Source organism: Oncorhynchus mykiss, chromosome 9 (assembly GCF_057628025.1).
Source record: "Oncorhynchus mykiss isolate SJ-2025 chromosome 9, ASM5762802v1, whole genome shotgun sequence".
NCBI classification, from domain to species: domain Eukaryota; kingdom Metazoa; phylum Chordata; class Actinopteri; order Salmoniformes; family Salmonidae; genus Oncorhynchus; species Oncorhynchus mykiss.
The window spans coordinates 30,399,337-30,419,049 of NC_143030.1; the positions used below are offsets into that span (position 1 = coordinate 30,399,337).

The 19,713-nt window shown below is 44.0% G+C and overlaps 3 protein-coding genes and 1 long non-coding RNA gene across 8 annotated transcripts in view; 1 reads left to right on the plus strand and 3 right to left on the minus strand.

Annotated features, from left to right (window-relative positions):
* Nucleotides 1-16,041, plus strand: LOC149980876 (uncharacterized). Its single transcript, XR_016483193.1, has 2 exons — nt 1-148; nt 15,508-16,041. It is a non-coding gene; the product is annotated as an uncharacterized LOC149980876 (long non-coding RNA).
* Nucleotides 1,744-6,638, minus strand: LOC149980877 (RNA-binding protein 4.1-like). 2 transcript variants are annotated; one of them, XM_090183951.1, is made up of 4 exons: nt 6,545-6,638; nt 5,556-5,983; nt 4,245-5,112; nt 1,744-2,533 (listed from the first exon to the last, which is right to left on the minus strand). In XM_090183951.1, exons 1-3 carry the CDS (start codon nt 6,619-6,621, stop codon nt 4,265-4,267), a joined length of 1,353 nt encoding a protein of 450 aa, XP_090040077.1. In that variant the 5' UTR covers nt 6,622-6,638; the 3' UTR covers nt 1,744-2,533; nt 4,245-4,264. The 2 variants fall into 2 exon arrangements, with proteins under 2 accessions (XP_090040077.1, XP_090040078.1); XM_090183952.1 differs by having other exon boundaries at nt 5,556-5,980; nt 6,545-6,621.
* On the minus strand, nt 6,828-10,659 carry LOC110531849 (RNA-binding protein 4.1). The gene is made up of 4 exons (XM_021615301.3): nt 10,559-10,659; nt 9,443-9,878; nt 8,310-9,137; nt 6,828-8,075 (listed from the first exon to the last, which is right to left on the minus strand). The coding sequence occupies exons 2-3, from the start codon at nt 9,852-9,854 to the stop codon at nt 8,326-8,328; spliced, it is 1,224 nt and encodes a 407-aa protein (XP_021470976.1). The 5' UTR covers nt 9,855-9,878; nt 10,559-10,659; the 3' UTR covers nt 6,828-8,075; nt 8,310-8,325.
* Nucleotides 11,105-19,713, minus strand: part of LOC110531850 (mitogen-activated protein kinase kinase kinase kinase 2) — a 20,201-nt gene continuing 11,592 nt past the window's right edge. The window contains exons 14-32 of one of the 4 annotated variants that reach the window (XM_021615308.3): nt 19,052-19,110; nt 18,820-18,872; nt 18,450-18,488; nt 17,762-17,795; nt 17,458-17,614; nt 15,484-15,659; nt 14,890-14,931; nt 14,527-14,611; nt 14,355-14,434; nt 14,204-14,264; nt 13,817-13,940; nt 13,635-13,693; nt 13,431-13,534; nt 13,119-13,302; nt 12,925-13,005; nt 12,740-12,826; nt 12,507-12,577; nt 12,330-12,385; nt 11,105-12,210 (exon numbers count right to left, since the gene is read on the minus strand). In XM_021615308.3, the coding sequence (XP_021470983.1) occupies nt 12,123-12,210; nt 12,330-12,385; nt 12,507-12,577; nt 12,740-12,826; nt 12,925-13,005; nt 13,119-13,302; nt 13,431-13,534; nt 13,635-13,693; nt 13,817-13,940; nt 14,204-14,264; nt 14,355-14,434; nt 14,527-14,611; nt 14,890-14,931; nt 15,484-15,659; nt 17,458-17,614; nt 17,762-17,795; nt 18,450-18,488; nt 18,820-18,872; nt 19,052-19,110 (1,640 nt within the window). In that variant the 3' untranslated portion in view covers nt 11,105-12,122. Of the gene's footprint in view, nt 12,211-12,329; nt 12,386-12,506; nt 12,578-12,739; nt 12,827-12,924; nt 13,006-13,118; nt 13,303-13,430; nt 13,535-13,634; nt 13,697-13,816; nt 13,941-14,203; nt 14,265-14,354; nt 14,435-14,526; nt 14,612-14,889; nt 14,932-15,483; nt 15,660-17,457; nt 17,615-17,761; nt 17,796-18,449; nt 18,489-18,819; nt 18,873-19,051; nt 19,111-19,713 lie in introns of all 4 variants that reach the window. The other 3 variants (XM_021615306.3, XM_090183946.1, XM_036987721.2) reach the window with 3 other exon arrangements.

The window sequence follows — 19,713 nt, forward strand, 5'->3', positions numbered from 1 at the left end:
ATTGGTGCGGCTGGCTTCCGGGTTAAGCGGGCGGGTGTTAAGAAGCTCGGTTTGTTTTGGAGGACGCATGACTCGACCTTTGCCTCTCCTGAGATCGTTGGGGAGTTGCAGCGATGAGACAAGATCAAAATTGGGGAGAAAAAAATGGGTAAATGTATTGAGTTAATAAGTATTTAACCCCTTTGTTATGGCAAACCTAAATAGGTTCAGGAGTAAAAATGTGCTTAACAAGTCATATATTAAGTTGCATGGACTCACTCTGTGTGCAATAATAGTGTTGAACATTATTTTTGAATGACTACCTCATCTCTGTACCCCACACATAAAATTATCTTGAAGGTCCCTCAGTCGAGCAGTGAAAATCAAACACAGATTCAACCACTAAGACCCACCTATTGGTAGATAGGTAAAAAATAAATAAAAGCAGACATTGAATATCCCTTTGAGCATGGTGAAGTTAATAATTACACTTTGGATGGTGTATCGATACACCCAGTCTCGACAAAGATACAGGAAACCGCTCACGGATTTCACCCTGAGGCCTATTGAGACTTTAAAACAGTTTAATGTTTGTGAGAGGAGAAAACTGAGGATGGGTCAACAGTGAAAAGAAGGACGCCTGTACAGAATTATTTTAATTTTTTTAAATGCATCCTGTTTGCAACAAGGCACTAAATTAATACTGCAAAAAATGTGGCAAAGCAATTCACTTTTTGTCCTGAATAGCTAGTGTTGTTTATGGCAAATCCAATACAACACATCACTGAGTACCACTCTCCATATTTTCAAGCACAGTGGTGGCGGCATCATATTATGGGTATGCTTGGAATCATTAAGGACTGGGGAGTTTTTCAGGATAAAACAAAATTACGTAATGGAGGCACAGGCAAAATCCTAGAGGAAAACCTGGTTCAGTCTGCTTTCCACCAGACGCTTGGGGATGAATTCACATTTCAGCAGGGCAATAACCTAAAACACAAGGTCAAATTTACACTGGAGTTGCTTACGAAGAAGTCAGTGAACATTCTTGAGTGGCCGAGTTACAGTTTTGACTTAAATTAACTTGAAAATCTAAGGCAAGACCTGTAAATGTTAATGGCTGGAATGGAACGGTATCAAACAAACATATGGAAACCACGTTTGACTCGGTTTCATTAATTCCATTCCAGCCGTTCCAATGAGCCCATCCACCTATAGCCCCCCCTCTGCAACCAACAAAGTTTATAGTCTCTAGCTCAAACAGGGCAAAGGATATGATGGTTTAAGTGAAGCTGCTTATAACAGTGCGACCTATAGGCCAACCGGTGCTATTTTTCATTTACCAAGTTACTCACGGCCTCAAATTTGTGTGTGCCAAATTAGGAAAAACTACCAATCTATGCCCGAGTTATTTGACCATGACAAGAAAAAAAGGAAAAATCATTCAGAATATTTTTTGGGTCAATCATCAAACCAATGTGTAGGCCTAACCAAATAGTATATTTTAACATGATTTGTCCTGGATTAACCTATCAGGTGTGTTAATTAACCTACAGTATAGATCATGGCCATTCAATATTACCACTATCATGTTAAGAGTCTAAGAGGAGAAATACACTAAAATATATTCATGGTACTGCTGAGATACCAAGGAGGAAACATTTGAGCTTGAAAACTACATTCCAAAAGAGTTCAGGGGGGGGGGGGGGGGGGGTAAAGTGAACAAGACATGGAACGAAATCACAAATCAAATGACAAACAGTACACCTTTTCAGAGTGATTTTATTGAGAAACAAAATGGACATAAATATTTCTCATATCATTCAGGGCAAATAGTGCCAAATGCACTCTTAAACACATTTATTTTCAAGATGGAATGGGACTATACAACAGTTTAGAAATGTTCTAAAATGTTCAGAATGTATACAAAGTGTATTATTTCATTCAAACATGAGTAATACAGTCAGTCATATGTTAAGTGGAAAATTAGATTTGAAGCAGCAGGGGTTCCCTTGTGAGTGAAATTTCACTTTCAAAAGGTATTCAAAAATATCAGCCGAAATGCATAATATGCCTCCCTCCCCTGCCTTAGATGTGGAGTAAAATAAAATATATATTATTTACACATTCATTCACAACACCTGTATCTATTGTTTTAATGGTTTTATATGAATTTTAAAAAGGCGAATGTGATGAGCAACTGATTGCATTCATCGCACTAATGCATAAAACTGCTAACTAGAGTTAAGTGCAATGACTGATTCAACTACTGCTACAACACCTCCAACTGAAGGACTCACATTAAAAAATAAAAACGTGCACATGGTTGCTTTTTGCTAAATACCTAAAATCTAATAATACCTGAAATCTATATTTACATTCTGTTTTCAGCGGGGAAATACAAAACATCACTAAGCTATCAGTTAACACACAAGACCGATATCGAACAGTGAAGATAAATGTCCGCACACTCCCCATCCATCCCACGACCACGTCGAAACGCATAGCGAGACGGAACTAAGATGGCCAACCGAGCACGACACTGTTGCGACACCTGAAAAGAGAGCATACCAAATAGTAACACGGTCATCCACAAGATGTAGTCAAGTTCCACGGCATGCATTCTCTCCTATTCGATCAACAGGCTTGACAGCGTCGGCAATATCAACCTATGACAAGACAGAAAACCTGACAGATCTAAGACATTACCTAGAGAAACGATCAAACACCCAGTGTTTATATTAATACTACACTGAACAAAAATATAAAAACGCAACAATTTTAAAGATGTTACTGAGTTACAGTTCATATAAGGAAAATCAGTCAACTGAAATTCATCGGGCCCTAATCTACAGATTGCACATGACTGGGAATACAGATATGCATCTGTTGGTAACACAGATAACTTAAAGAAAAGGTAGGGGCTTCAGTCAGAAAAGCAGTCAGTACCTGGTGTGACCACCATTTGCCTCATGCAGCACAACACATCTCATTCACATAGAGAGTTGATCAGGCTGTTGATTATGGCCCGTGGAATATTGTCCCACTCCTCTTCAATGGCTGTTCAAAGTCGCTGTACATTGGCCGGACCTGGAACACTGTCGTACACGTTGATCCAGAGCATGCCAAACACACTCAATGGGTGACAAGTACGCAGGCCATGGAAGAACTGGGACATTTTTAACTTACAGGAATAGTGTGCAGATCCTTGTGACATGGGGCCGTGCCTTTTCATGCTGAAACATGAGGTGATGGCTGCGGATGAATGGCATGACAATGGGCCTCAGGATCACGGCACAGTACCTCTGTGCATTCAAATTGGCATCAATAAAATACAAATTGTGTTCGTTGTCAGTAGCATCTGCCTGCCTATAGCATAACCCCACTGCCACCATGGAGCACTCTGTCCACAACGTTGACATCAGCAAACCACTTGCCCACACGATGCCATACATCTGCCCGGTAGTTGAAACAGATTCATCCGTAAAGAATACACCTGTTGCCAGTGGCCATCGAAGGTGATAATTTGCCAACTGAAGTCGGTTACAACTCCAAACTGCAGTCAGGTCAAAACCGTGGTGAGGATGACAAGCACGCAGATGAGCTTCCCTGAGACAGTTTCTGACAGTTTGGGCAGAAATTCTTCAGTCGTGCAAACCCAGTTTCATCAGATGTCCGGGTGGCTGGTCTCAGACGATCCCGCAGGTGAAGAAGCCGGATGTGGAGGTCCTGGGCTGGCGTGGTTACAGGTGGTCTGCAGTTGTGAGACCGTTTGGACGTACTGCCAAATTCTCTAAAGTGACATTGGAGGCGGCTTACAGTAGAGAAATGACATTCAATTCTCTGGCTGACATTCCTGCAGTCAGCATGCCAATTGCACGCCCTCTCAAAACTTGAGACATCTGTGGCATTGTGCTGTGTGACTAAACTTCCCATTTTCAAAGTGGCATTTTATTGTCCCCAGCACAAGCTGCACCTGTGTTATGATCATGCCGTTTAATCAGCTTCATGATATGCCACACCGGTCTGGTGGATGGATTATCTTGGCAAAGGAGAAATACTCACTAACAGTGATGTAAACAAACTTGCGCACAAAATTGGAGAGAAATACGCTTTTTCAGGGTATTGAACATTTCTAGGGATCTTTTATTTCAGCTCATTAAACATGGGAGCAACACTTTATATGGTGCGTTTATATGTTTGTTCAGTGTAGTTCCCAGGGAACTTAAAATCACGCTAACCTGTGAAAGCTAGTCAGGTCTCACCTGGACAAGTGGGAAAAAGGTTAGTAAGCATAGCGCGCCCGCTCGGCGTAGGGGTCCCGCGGGATGTCATAAGCCAAGCTTCTGGGGAGGGAGGACACCGGGGAGAGGCGCGCGCGCTCGTACGCGTAGCCCTCAGCATCAGCAGGGATTCGCCGGATCGGGCTCCGGTCGCGGGAGTAGTATGAGGAGATGGAGGCTGGTAGAGGAGGGAGGGGACAGCGCTCGTATAGGTCGAGGCTAGAGGGCGGCAGGCGCTCCCTCATTATGGCCGAGGAGGAGGGGGGAGGTGGGGCTGGCAAAGGGACAGACCGGCGCTCTTCGAAATAACTGGCTCCATACGAGCGAGCCCGGTACTTCTCGTAGAAGTCCACAACACCATAAGGATCCCGGTCCTCGTAAGATGACCGGCGCACTGGGTTGGCTGGGATCGCACCATAGCTCGAGCTGGTGCCGCCGTACGCTGCCTCGCTGGCGTATGTCCGGGCCATGCATTGTTCGGCAGCGCTCATTCCATAACCCTGCGGGACACTGTAACTCATTGCGTTCTCGTAGCCCGCGCCCCTGCCATACCCGGGTACACTGCCGCAAACAGACCCTCTGTTGCCAAAGTCGTGCACGGAAGCGTAGCTGCCACTGAAGCCCCGTTGATACACGCGACCGCTGCGACTCCCCCCGCCGAACCTGGGGGCACCGCCATCGAATCCGTCAGAGCATGGCTCGGCACCCTCTCTGTAGTTGCCCAACGTGTCGAGCGGACATTCTTTGGACCAGTGGCCTTCCTGCCCGCACCGATAACAACCAGTCCTCTCTCCCATGCCAGGCGTAGTACGCAGGCGGCTAGTCGAAAGCTTCACGCTCAGCAGTTTGCCTTTAAAAAAAAAAAGACGCAAGAGTTTACGACGATACAATAAACTGTTCCATCTATATCTATGCATATGAGCTACGGAATCAGAAAGGAGGCGGGCACGTACTAAAACACTATCCTAATAGCCTACATTTTAAAACACCTCTGAACGTAAACACTGACGATTGTTCTATCCACGCAACACTGACCCAGGTATACAGAAATATATCCACAACTGACACAGTCCATATTCTGGGATGAATTTTAAAGATACAAAAATTAGTACAACATGTGCATTTGGAGATAGCGGTTGACTGCCCCTTACTTTCACTACTTACCTTTATCCATGACTTACCTATCAGTTTTGTTAAGACCTTTTCTTAGTGAATAGAACTCATTCTAATTATCAGGGTGGACCTACACCACACCGGGCACTGACCAACCAAGCCCTGCCTGTGTGAGTTCACCTTGGAAGGCTGTGTTGTCCAGCCCACTGACGGCCTCCATGGCATCCTCCACACGCTCCAAGTGGACAAAGGCGTAGTCCTTCACTATGTCACACTCCACCACTGGGCCGTACTCCTCAAACTTGGCCCGTAGTTCTTGGTTGGTACAGCTGCTGTTGATATTACCCACGTGGAGCTTGGTAGAGGCTTTGGGTCTGCCACGGCTCATCTCCACATTCATAGCCTGCCCGTTGAGCTCGTAGTGGTGGAGATTCTTGATGGCATCTTCTGCCTTGGCTTTGTCATCCATGTGCACAAAGCCAAAGTTCTTGACGATGTCGCACTCTGAGATCTTGCCATACTGGGAGAAGAGGGAGCGCAGCTCCTCCGCCGTGGTGTCTGGAGACAAATTCCCAATGAAGATTTTCACCATGATGATGATGCTCCTGCTTCAGTATATAAACAGTGGAAGAGGAAATTAAACTGATGAAACATGAAATAACTTGTCTCAAGAAGTCTTATGAACCTAAGAGCACATTGATTATTTGACAAATTCGCTCTATCAATAATCCGCTGTGCAAGAGGATGCATTGGATCATTAACAGGACCAATTTACCAATCATAATGCTGGTTACTCTCTGCCACCAGTGTCAGAAGTAGCTAGCAGGTTTGGAACTAGACAAGCTGTCCATTGGTTATTAATTCAGCCCAATGATTCAGGCACGTAAGCGAACGTTTAAAATACATCGCCATCTCAGCATAGTTAAAGCATACATTTGCACGTGTAGTCATTTGTAACGCGCAAGACAGCTAGCGACACCGAATTGCGTATTGTGGCAACTCTAGCAAGTGTCCGTATATGCATGCATAACGAGCATGCTATGCTAACAATAGATCCGAAACGCGTTCATAGCTGTATGTCAGTTATTTGCTGTTCACATAAGGCAATATGCAACGTCAAAATTTACATAAAAAAAAAACGACATAAATCACATTTTCTACTTTCGTACCTTTCACTGTCGGATGCCACTGGTCTCCGAGATGAAATGGCGCCTCGCCTGCTAACCACAGCACAATCTCTGCCCATCCCCTCAAAAGGCAAAACCAGATTGGAGGGCGTCGAAATCAGACCGGCTGATTGGACGAAAGACGCATACGTGCATTTCTTTCCGACTGTACTTGATTTAATAGTACCAGGTTTTAGTAGGTATTATCAGAAAAGCATTCATTTCAATTTAGTGTCGATGTGGATAAAGGCTGAAGAGAGCATACATAAAGAAAATTGGCACAAAAAATACTTTATGGTTTATTAAAAAATAAAATGCGAAAAACGTACACGCTTGGACTTAGGAAAAATACAAACTACAACAATTCCCAAAATAGCTTCGCTGTAAAAGGCACCCATAGAAAGTGATTAAGACAAGAGCCCCTTACCTTAATGATTATGTCATAGCCCTGAGTTATGCTCATGTTATTTGCTGTATTGAACATGTTTATGTTTAGTAGCAATGAATATTCAATGAACACAGGTGAATTTGATTTACTAAAACACAGATTGTTAGAAAACAATATTTAATATATTGCTATATCCTCTTGAATTGGTGTATATCAGATTGGGCCTTCCCGAATTACGCAAGATTACATTTGGCGGTGCATGAATCTATACGTGCTATGCACACTGTTCAAATTAGTACACACTTAATGCTTCTTTTTGGTTAGGAGACGTATGCAGATATTATTGATGAAGCATATCAACTGAGACAAATTGGAATGTTTGTTTTGGGATACGGATAATGTCACCGTGACAGCAACTCTAAACAAAAGCAGTATGACGAGGATTTCCTCAACACTAAGTGGAATGTCCTCTTGAGAAAACAGATGTTCATTAACGTTCTCAAAGCCAGTGCATGAATTTCACAAATATTCATACCGGTCTATTCTTAAATTGTGTATTACTGGGGAAAATTCAACACAAAAAATGTGGTTGAATGACTGAGCGAAACATGGCATGAATGAGATAATTTGTCATTAATAGCTGAAAACAATTAAATGAATGAAAAATATTTCTCAAGTAAGACAAAAGTCTCTAAACTATGGTCACCTCAATACGCCAAATTCAGTGGCCAATTTGCTTTGAGGAGATTCTTAAAAATAAAAAGATGTATAATTTCTAAAAAAAAGAATTAAAAAAAAGACAAACAAAGCGAGTGGAAAGCCGGTATAGTTAAGCTAGTATTATCATCACACACACAGTGCCAGACCTGTGGTTCCAGATAGCTAAGTGTCCTTGTAAGTGACAACTGTAAATAAAGGAAGTATGTTGACTTGAATATGGATTGATTAGTCAGTTGAGATGAAGATTCATCTGCCGACGGCTGGCACACAGGTGCCAGGAAGATGCACATGCCGATTTCCACCTGCATCATTCTCGTGCCATCACATTCCGAGTCACGAAAGGTTTGTTTGCGGCACAGCTCGATGGAACCATGCAGCTCGGAGGAGGAATGGTAGCAAAGGAAAAGTCTGGCGAGTCATACACACCTAGAAAAGAGCAGAGTATTCGCTTTGAGAATTGGATTGTGTTTTACGGTTTAAAAGCACTGTGGTGGGGGCATAGTTTATGTTCTTCATTGAAGAAATATTAGGATGAACACGAGTCTACAGTTCCCAGCCCCCACTGTGTCATCATCATCATGTACCTTTTTACATTCAATGGCACGCACCATTCCAAATGTCACAGAGCAATGGGCCAGTACTCCTGGTTGGTTGGCTCACCTTGGCAGTATGTAGCTCAGTAAGCATAGCGTGTCCGATCGGTGTAAGGGTCCCTGGCCTGTGGGACGGCGTACGAGGAGCTTCTGGAGGACGACACCGGGGACAGCCGTGAACGCTCATAACCATAGCTGTCAGAGGTGACAGGCACTCGTCTGATCGGGCTGCGGTCTCGCAAGTAGTACGAGGCGGTCGCCGAGGATGGTGGTAGCGGGCGACGCTCGTACGGGTCGACACTAGAGGAGAGCCTTGAGAGGGAGGAAGAGGGGGGAGGGGGGATATAGCCCAGACGGCGCTCTTCAAAATAGCTTGAGCCGTATGGCCGTGCCCTGTACTTCTCATAATAGTCAACATGAATGCTGTAACGGTCTCGCTCATAGGCCGATACCCTCTCGGGATAAGAGCTCGGTAGCCTGCCACTGTACCGATCCCTGGCATCGGCGCTGTACTCCCGAGCAGAGCCATAGCTAGGCCTACGGCTCAAAGGGGGAAGAGGCGGCCCCCCCAGATAACCGGACGATCTGCTATACCCTAGTCTGCCCATGTAATAGGATGCCGCAGCTCTTGGGGGCATCCCGTAGCCACTCGGGTATCTTTCGCCACTCCTGCTGAAACCTGGGGGACCCCGTGGGAAACCCCTGCCCGGGCCCATCATTAGGCCACCTCTGTGGCGTTCACCACTGTCACCATAGCTACCGCCGTTCTGACCGCCATTCGGGCAATCTTTCGACCAGTGACCCTGTTTCCCGCAGACATAGCAGCCAGTTTGAGCTCCCATTCCCGGGACCGTGCGCAGGCGACTGGTGGACAGATGCACGCTCATCAGCTTGCCTTTTGAGGAGAGAGAAGAGACGCATGAGACGGTTGGGTTCTGACACGCACACCACTGCTTCTTAACGGCTGTTATTTCCTCATTGCAAATACTTATATATTAGCATCAATTAGTTCACCTGCACTGTTACGTTGAAACCGGATAAAATAATCACGAAAGACTCACGACTTTAGTGCCATTACGTATCCATTAAACTCAGAGAATTAAACCAAAATGCTTTTCGGCATCACTTTACGATCTTTATGCCATCTAAAGGGAAGTGTATTCCGTAACTACAGAAAGCTCAGACTATCTGCGGGTTCACCTTGGAAGGCTGTGTTGTCCAGCCTACTGATGGCCTCCATGGCATCATCCACAGACTCCATGTGGACAAATGCATAGTCTTTCACTATGTCAGCCTCCACCACAGGGCCATACTCCTCAAACTTGGTCTTCAGCTCCTCGTTGGTGCAACCCTCTGGGATGTTGCTGACATGCAGCTTGGTGGTGGACTTTGGTCTGCCGCGGCTCATCTCCACGTTCATTTGCTCCCCGTTGAGCTCATGGTGGTGTAGGTTCTTGATTGCCTCCTCCGCTTCGGCTTTGTCGTTCATGTGCACAAAGCCAAAGTTCTTGACGATGTCGCACTCTGAGATCTTGCCATACTGGGAGAAGAGAGTGCGTAGCTCGTCCACGGTGGTGTCTGAGTCAAGATTGCCTATGAATATTTTCACCATCTTCAAATCTGTGGCGTGTTATTCCTGGAAGTGGAGACAAGCAGTTGTTTGTTTACCAAGTCCATTTCAACTATGTGAAGCATGAAGAAAAATACGTTTGCATGGTATCAGACGTACAGTAGCTAGCAACTCAATCTAGCTAATGTTATCTAGTTACCTACCGCTAGCTAATTCTCCAGCTAACAGTAACTGACCAGGCCAAATAGGAAAGCTAACGTTAGTATTGAGAACTTTCCATTTAATCTTTCATGGCTATTAAGAGAACGTATTTTATAAATATATACATTTTTTATTTTTATCTTGCAGCTAACTTCGTAAGTCTGACCGTAGTTATAAAAACTAGAAATTCCCTCACTTTAGCCAGTTAACGTCAGCTAGTTGCTTGTTCTGTCGGAATTAACTTAGCTAGTTTAGCTAGCTACCTGTTCTGTTAACAACCTGACTGACACTCTCGAAAAACTCCAACTGAAATCCAAATGAGGTTGATAACCTAGCCAGCTAGCTTAGTCTTCGATTGCGTTAACTATATATCTATATTATTTGTTGTTGAAAAGAAACGTTCGCACGGTATGGTGCTAGCTATGACTAATTCTGGTCAAACAAAACACATCGTGATTATATCGTGTCTTAGTCCTCCCTCTAGCAACTTGTTGAATACAAATCAACATTGATTGAGATGTCAATTTCCATCATGTCCCCCTTACCTGAATAACGACTCAAACTGCAAATGCCAATGAATGAATTCTGAAATGGCGCCGTGATTATTTTTTAGGAAGTGTGTGACGCAATCAAAGGGATAAAAAAATATTTTTAAAAAGCAATGGCGCCCCCGTCTGTTCAGTCGAGATACTACATCAATTATAAAGTTACGCATCATGTCATGTTTTTACGTAAACTGACCCAATTCATAACACTGTTGTAAATAGTCTTGTATAGGAACGTCTTACTACAAGTGGATAAAAAGGATGACAATTTTTATCAACTAATTGTACAAAGAGCCCTATAATGAAATTTATACTAATACTAATTAGCATGCCAATCTATTTTGGCACTTGTCACACACATTCTTGAGGCTTGCTAAACTGGACTAACTTCATAGGTAATGTTGTCTAATGTCTTTAGAGAAACACATTCATCTTTTATCTTTGCATCAGTCGACTCACATTTTTTTAAAATCTTTTTATTTTATCATTGGGAATTCAATGTTTTGGCATAAGTTCAACAAGTATACATAAAAACTCTCAAATCCATATTTTCACTTTTTTTTATTAAAAGAAACAATTAAATAGCAACATGTATTCTCCTTCAAGTGTCTTTCAGGGATGACGAGTGTTACATTGGGCCCAGTCCCTCCCATGCACAACCAAACAAAAGCAAACCAGTATCATTAAACACAACGTAGTCTTACTTTGTGGCAAACACACATGTCTGGTTTGAGACTAAACACAACAAAACAATATTGGAATTCATCATACAATTCAACTCCATTAGGGCTGGTTTCCCAAGATGCAGATTAAGCCCAATCCTGTCCTAAAAAGCATGCTCAACAGAGATCTCTATTGAAAACACTTTAAATCCAGGAAAAGTCTTAATCTGAGCACTTTTAAACTGTATTAGCACTCTGATTTTAGGTGACATATTTTCAAGCGTATGAGGTGAAAACTGTTCATGTTGACATCTGGGAGCGGTGCCACCTATGCCATTACAAGTAGTGAACAGAGCATGGTGGTCTAGTGGTATATTCCGTTCACCGATGTAGTTGGTTTCCACTTCACAATGTTGTATCGGGAGACAGTGCAGACTTCGGTCATCAGTTAGTGTATTTCCAATGGCATACCAGTAAGAAAACACAATGGGGTTGGAACCAGGTTAAAAGTAGTGTGTGCGTATTCAAGGGGTTAGGGGTCATGACTGGGGGGGGGCTCTCTCTAACAAGTCTTTTTCAACAAGTTCTTCCTTGAACACACAACAGCTCAGTTTTCTCTCTGTGGCTAATTGTGTGAGAGTCTCATATGGTCTGTCTGTTCCCAGTATGCAGGTAGAGGGGGTTACATCAGTTTGAGACGAGTCTACACTGAGGGGGCTCGTTCGAGTTTATTAGGTGCCAGGGGGCTCGTTCGAGTTTATTAGGTGCCAGGGAAGAGCTAGTGGCCTGTAGTGCCTCCTTTCTTCACACAATAAAAATTGCCCATCTCTGGGACACACGCTCCTTCACTTCTTCCTTTAATATAGCTTTCTCTCCTTTCCTTCCTTTTTCTCTGTCTAATCTTAGTAGCTGCTTTCATGGCCAGTCAGGATATAGAGGTTGCTCATTGCTGATGGGTCCTCTGTGGGGGTACTCTGAAGGACAATATCCCTATGGAAATGACAAAAGACAGCGTGATTGGTTTTTCTCAAAATAACCTTTTGACCCCTTATGGGATCACACATAATGTGGTTTTCAAGATAACAGGCCAGCTAGAGTTTGGAGCATACCTGTTCGTCCCCAAGACCCGGAATACTCTGCTTTCGTCTGTAATCTCCTGCGTGACCTAAGATGAGTGTAAATGTATTTCACTGTTTCAGAGAGATAAAATACTTACAATGCAGATCAAGCATTTTTGGTTTGAATGAGCGCACAAGCGCATGGTGGAGAGAAGGCATCATAATCACCTCATTTGTGTGAAGACTCCTCCCTTTAAGACCATGCTTCCAGAAAGCCAGAACACTGTCCTGTAAACAAACTAGCCACACAACAGTAATGTCACAAAGGAATCTCCCACACATACAGTACGTAGTGTGTTAGCTGTAGCTACAGTACCTCCCCCTGTAGCTATGATTTGGTGACGAATTGAGGACATTCTATGCAGTAAAGAATGATAATTGGGATTGAATGACGTTTTTACTTAGTGTTTCAATGGGGAAGTCAAAGACCAGTTCAAAAGCCAGCTCCTTGGAAGGAAGCCCTTGCAGGGTGACAATCTTCACAGTCTCTGTAAAAAATACCATTAGTATTGTACATTAAAGGGTAGGTAGTGATAATGATATTCCAGGGAGATAATATATTCCAACCGAGCTCCAATAGACTTACTCTCCAGTGCAATGAGAACCGTGTCTCTGTCCAGCTGTGTCGCCTGCACGGCTCCCGGTCCGGCTCCGACAGGCATACTCTCTGCACACGCACAAGACAGAAAGAGAGAAATAGAGAGAAAGAAAGATAATTATACAATTCCTCTACACAATGTTATATGGTTGAAATCCTGGCATCTAACATCTCTGTGCCACCTGGTGAAGAGTTTGGTGTGCCGTTCAACTCTACGATATCAAACTTCAGTTGCTGGTTGGTTGGCGGTTTCCCTTTCTCTGCAGTGCAGTCTCTCACACCAACACACAACTGTGGAAACTCATCTGTCACTAACACCAGTAGCTCAAAGATAGGGAGCGGATCTGGTAGACGTATGTCTATATGCTGAGAGAAGGAGAGGGAAGAAGAGAGCATAGGAGGATACATTTTACAAGTCTAACAGACACGGTTCATTGAAATCAATTGTAAGTAATCATTTTAATAGCACAATATGGAGTTATGTCAATACACACCTTGAGCTGCATAAATTTCTGCATGGGGTCATACCACAAGAGTAGAACTAGACCTGACGGCACAGCCCCACACAGGAACGTGCTGTCTGTGTATGGGTTCCTTGCTGCAGCAGAGAGAGAGGGAGGGACAAAGAGCAACTGAAAACACTTTGGGTCAATTTCATAAACTTTCTTGAACATATTGCAACGTCAAATTACACTTACCCACACTGCATCTTCGACAGCTTTTAGTGTCTGGTATCTTCACAGTTACAGCATATTTCCTGCTGATGGACAAACATTTGAAAAACATTTGAAATTAGGAGATGCACATAAATTGAAGGCAAACTTAACCCGATAACATTAATACTCACTCACTCACTCACTCACTCACTCACTCACTCTACCTGGGGTTGATCCTCTCAGTGAGGCGGTTGGTACTGAGGGACAGGTGACTCTGTTTCTGCTGCTTGTGACCTCTCTGTTCAAACAGAGACATCAGACTGTGGGAGTACAGCTGGGACGACTTCCCTGAAGATGGGGGTGGAGAGGGAAGGAATGGTAAGAAACCAGTGTTCCAATTTAGCAGTTCTTTTTCGAGCTTGCCTGGTACAATGGAACCAACGGAGTGCAAACCCCACCCACCTGGCAGTCAAAGTAGGCTCAAGCAAACACTCAAATACTATTTGAACCCAGATCTGGTTTGGAGCAGTGTAGTTGATGGTGTAGGATCCTATGACCAATCGGATAGGTGTGTGATTGGCCGAACGAAAAATGGGGATTGATTGTCCTACCTGATATGGACATCAAAACGTTGTTCATGACATACAGCCAGGCACATCTCTGCGGGAGCAACTGTGGGGGAAGAGAGAGGTATTAGTGGCACGCTCAGGAATTCAACACGAACTCACCCTTTACCCTATTCATAAACGTCTGTGCCACTACCTTCTCCAGAGTGTCCTCGTGGAGCTCGTTGAGGTTGAGAGTATATACACCCTCCTCTGCACCCAGAATAAGGTACTGATCTGAGGAAGAGACAAGACCATGTCTTGGTTCATATTCTAGGTCGTATGTTAGAACCTCGTTTGAACCTCTTCAACCCTTTCTGCAAACCTACCTCTGGTTTTCGGGAGGATCCAGGTCACAGCGCAGTGGATCTTCAGAGGACAACCATTGAAGACTTTGGAGAAACAGGCACCCATCTATTACACCAAAACAACATACTGTGTGTTTTAATGTCGTGTTGACTAATTCCGACATTACGGTAAAATAGGCATGGTTAGAATACTGAAATGTGTCCACTGTCCATCTACACAGAAGCAATGTTGCAGTGAGCATTCCACCAGGCGTTCGTTAGACCGACAGCCATTAGCTAGGTCTGTGTGTAAGCATGGGTTGTTAGTTGTCGGCGCAGCAGTGTCATTGGTCATGTCCCTGTACCGTAGGGGCACATGCTGTTAGACTCGACCTCTGCACTTACATGGACTTGAGGGGTAGGAGGGAGTCCATGACAATCAGCTCTCTAGAAGTTAAAAGGGTTACACACAACAACAACAAAAAAGAGGGGTAACTGTGTCGTTCAAATGATAATGTTGTTTAAATGAATGGAGCAAAAACAGCAATGTCATGGGATCTGGCTGCTGTTTGGTTGACTATTCTGAATTCTCTCCTCCTATATTAATGTTACAAAAGGATTGTTTATTAAAAGGAGATAAAACTGGATGTTTTGAAAGAGGCTATTAGGTTAACAAGCCACACACTTTTTGGTTAACAATCCACACACTTGCTGGTTAACAAACCACACACTTTTTTTTGGTTAACAAACCACACACTTTTTGTCACTCCGTCCCAGGGTTGGATTGAATGCCACTTTTCAACTATTGCATTGAAATTTCACTTCATCCCAAAGTGTCAGAATTTACATTGGATTTAACCCCAACCATGCTATATACTGACAGCCTCGAATCCATACCATTTCTTGAAGCCAACTATCGGCATCAGCACATACAGTATGGATATGAAACTAATGTACTCATATGTAGTGGGCCAACATTTTCCTGTGTTGTACACTCACAGAGTCCTCTGTCTTTCTCCTCAGTGTGCTCCACTCTGGAGAGAGAGAGGTTTCCCTGCTCGGAGAGGCCACTCCCCCTGTCTTCTTCTCCGCCTGCACGGCGCTCCCCTCAGAAACACTGGGGTCACTGCACCACTGTCTGCTGATGTCCTGGGTAGCAGAGCACCTGGCCAAGACTAGAGAACCACACGAGAGGATGAGAGATGGGAGAACCCATTTGTCATGTTGAGACCTGTTGTCAATCTTAGCATGAATGAGAAAAGCTACAATGATTCGGATTACAACACACAGAAGATATACTGTATAATGGAACGTATTACGATTGCATTAGAATACACTGATCACTAGTCAACATACACTGCTCAAAAAAATAAAGGGAACACTAAAATAACACATCCTAGATCTGAATGAATGAAATATTCTTATTAAATACTTTTTTCTTTATATAGTTGAATGTGCTGACAACAAAATCACACAAAAATTATCAATGGAAATCAAATGTATCAACCCATGGAGGTCTGGATTTGGAGTCACACTCAAAATTAAAGTGGAAAACCACACTACAGGCTGATCCAACTTTGATGTAATGTCTTTAAAACAGGTCAAAATGAGGCTCAGTAGTGTGTGTGGCCTCCACGTGCCTGTATGACCTCCCTACCACGCCTGGGCATGCTCCTGATGAGGTGGCGGATGGTCTCCTGAGGGATCTTCTCCCAGACCTGGACTAAAGCAAGACATGATGTCCCAGATGTGCTCAATTGGATTCAGGTCTGGGGAACGGGCGGGCCAGTCCATAGCAACAATGCCTTCCTCTTGCAGGAACTGCTGACAACCTTCAGCCACATGAGGTCTAGCATTGTCTTGCATTAGGAGGAACCCAGGGCCAACCGCACCAGCATATGGTCTCACAAGGGGTCTGAGGATCTCATCTCGGTACCTAATGGCAGTCAGGCTACCTCTGGCGAGCACATGGAGGGCTGTGCGGCCCCCCAAAGAAATGCCACCCCACACCATGACTGACCCACCGCCAAACCGGTCATGCTGGAGGATGTTGCAGGCAGTAGAACGTTCTCCACGGCGTCTCCAGACTCTGTCACGTCTGTCACATGTGCTCAGTGTGAACCTGCTTTCATCTGTGAAGAGCACAGGGCGCCAGTGGCGAATTTGCCAATCTTGGTGTTTTCTGGCAAATGCCAAACGTCCTGCACGGTGTTGGGCTGTAAGCACAACCCCCACCTTTGGACGTCGGGCACTCATACCACCCTCATGGAGTCTGTTTCTGACCGTTTGAGCAGACACATGCACATTTGTGGCCTGCTGGAGGTAATTTTGCAGGGCTCTGGCAGTGCTCCTCCTGCTCCTTCTTGCACAAAGGCGGAGGTAGCGGTCCTGCTGCTGGGTTGTTGCCCTCCTATGGCCTCCTCCACGTCTCTTGATGTACTGGCCTGTCTCCTGGTAGCGCCTCCATGCTCTGGACACTACGCTGACAGACACAGCAAACCTTCTTGCCACAGCTCGCATTGATGTGCCATCCTGGATGAGCTGCACTACCTGAGCCACTTGTGTGGGTTGTAGACTCCGTCTCATGCTACCACTAGAGTGAAAGCACCGCCAGCATTCAAAAGTGACCAAAACATCAGCCAGGAAGCATAGGAACTGAGAAGTGGTCTGTGGTTATCACCTGCAGAACCACTCCTTTATTGGGGGTGTCTTGCTAATTGCCTATAATTTCCACCTGTTGTCTATTCCATTTGCACAACAGCATGTGAAATTTATTGTCAATCAGTGTTGCTTCGTAAGTGGACAGTTTTATTTCACAGAAGTGTGATTGACTTGGAGTTACATTGTGTTGTTTAAGTGTTCCCTTTATTTTTTTGAGCAGTGTATAATCTCAGGACCCAGAACCAAATCAGTTGTCATGACAGATTGACATATAACCTGGAAACATTTACTCTGTGTGTGGAAGTTCAGTACCTGACATGGAGTTGTTGGGTGTGGAGTCGGGCCCCAGGGTGGAGCTGGGGCGGAGGGTGAGGTCCTTGTCCTCCAGGGTGGGACAGAAGGAGCCGATGGCAGGCAGGGAGGCTGTGGAAGGGCTGAACAACCCACTCTTCCTCCCACCTTTACCCCCCTACGCAACCAAAGACAATAGACAAAACACCATCATATAATGCAATAGGAAATAGCTGAAAGGTCAAAAGGATTGTCTTCATGTATTGCATTACACTATTTCAGAAGGAACTCTTTGTTTTCTTGGGGTTGTGTTATTGGCACTTACGTCAGTAGATGGCACTCTTTTGATGGTTAAGCTCCTGAAATAGTCAATGGTAATATTGTTACTGAAGCACTCTGTGGTAAATCAGATTTGCTTTCCATGTGGGATACTTGCTGTCACAGTCAATAAACTGACATGGGCTCAATTGTGTTGGATCTTAATAGGACAAGATTTGGAGCAGGGCAGGTTCAATGAATTGTAAAAACACAACTTGTCTATCACACTCGATCAACTTCAAATCCAAGATGGCAGCATGTCAAGTCGTTTGTCTGTGACTAGTACATTTTAACCTACTAATAACCTATTTATTTATGGTTGCGTAACTTCGTTATTACTTGTAGTTTTTCATGTTGTCTGTCTGTAATTGTTTTGTAATGACTTGGTGCTGTCTATCTTGGCCAGGGCGCTCTTGAAAAAGAGATTTTCATCTCAATGAGCCCTTCCTGGTTAAATAAAGGTTAAATAATGATTTTTTAAATGTAATTTAAAATATGCATACCAAACACTAATAATCAGTGGTCAAATATTCTATACTTCTTTACCAGATAATGTCAAGTTAACATGAAAAGCTAATCATTTAAATGTAAATAAACAAACTTTCATTGCTTCCTTGATAAAAGTTGCCACAGGGTAGAATAGTGTTGAATAGTGTTTGTACAATGGAGGGGGTGGGGGGGGTCTGCAGGCCTACCTCAGCTGCAGAGCTTCCTCCACACATTCTAACAGGCTCCTGAAATAGGAAGACAAGATGCTAATGTCTCTATGGAGCCACTTGTTCTGTGTACATGATGTGACAGAGCACTGCCTGTTCTGTGACAATAGGAGCATTGCAGCCAGTGTTCTCTCTCAATGAGGAAGCAAACTTTTCCTTTTACTGCAAATATGAGTCTATTAATAATGCATCGGGAGTTTTTTCAATGTTTTTCCCTCTCTAGCGGGGATGTCACATCCATGGCCACACAAACACCGATAGTAGATTTGGGATAATGCTCTGAAATACTATGTCTTTGATGTAATGCTACTAGATTTGAGAAAATTGGTGAGGAAGAGGAGCATCTTACGGTGATTCAGTTTCATCTTCTGAGAGGTCCCAATCGTCTTCATACGAGCTTTGCTGAAATATGACAAAAAAAAAACATCAACAACATACACATTCATAGTATCCCTATTAATAACATCTTAAAACTATGCCATACAAGAACTCATACATCTCGTAATCACACTTCCCCAAATAGCCATTCTATGTTGAATTGACCTCTAACATGTCAAACACAGGAAATAAATGTCACTCACCATATCAGGATAAGGCTCTGTGACTTTCCTCAACGGGGGCCCAAACTTCATTTGGTCAACTAAGGCAAGCACAGCTTAGTTAACCATGAGGAAAAGTTACAATTAAATACAAAGTATGTACTTATAATTACTAACTGCTGATACAAAACATGTTTTATGTGATTCATTTTACTATCATTTATTATCACTTGCTATATATTCCAATCGATTGGTAAACTACTTTCTTGCTCAGGGGCACACTCTCACAGGCTAAATCACACATCACAACCTCAATCATGTGTTGCAAGTACTACCATTGGCTTCAGGCAACTCACCGCACTGCTCACCCCAGAAAACCTATTGTGATGCCCATTCACAATGACTCACCACACCCCTTTCCACGAACATGCCCGAGAACCTATTGTATTTGCATAAGAGACGAGTCACAACACCCCTCCCCACTCCCACCATCTTTGTTGACATGCTTGTCTATATATACGCTTTTTGTCCCAGGCTGCTGTAGAGCGGCCGCATTGTCCACCATCACCGCACCCTGTGTATGCTGTAATCCCACTGATAGGAGACATAACAATAGTTCCTCAGTCATCCCTCCTCGCCTCCCCCACCTCCTCGCCTCCCCCACCTCCTCCTCACACGTGGGACGCCAGGCACGTCAGAGTCAT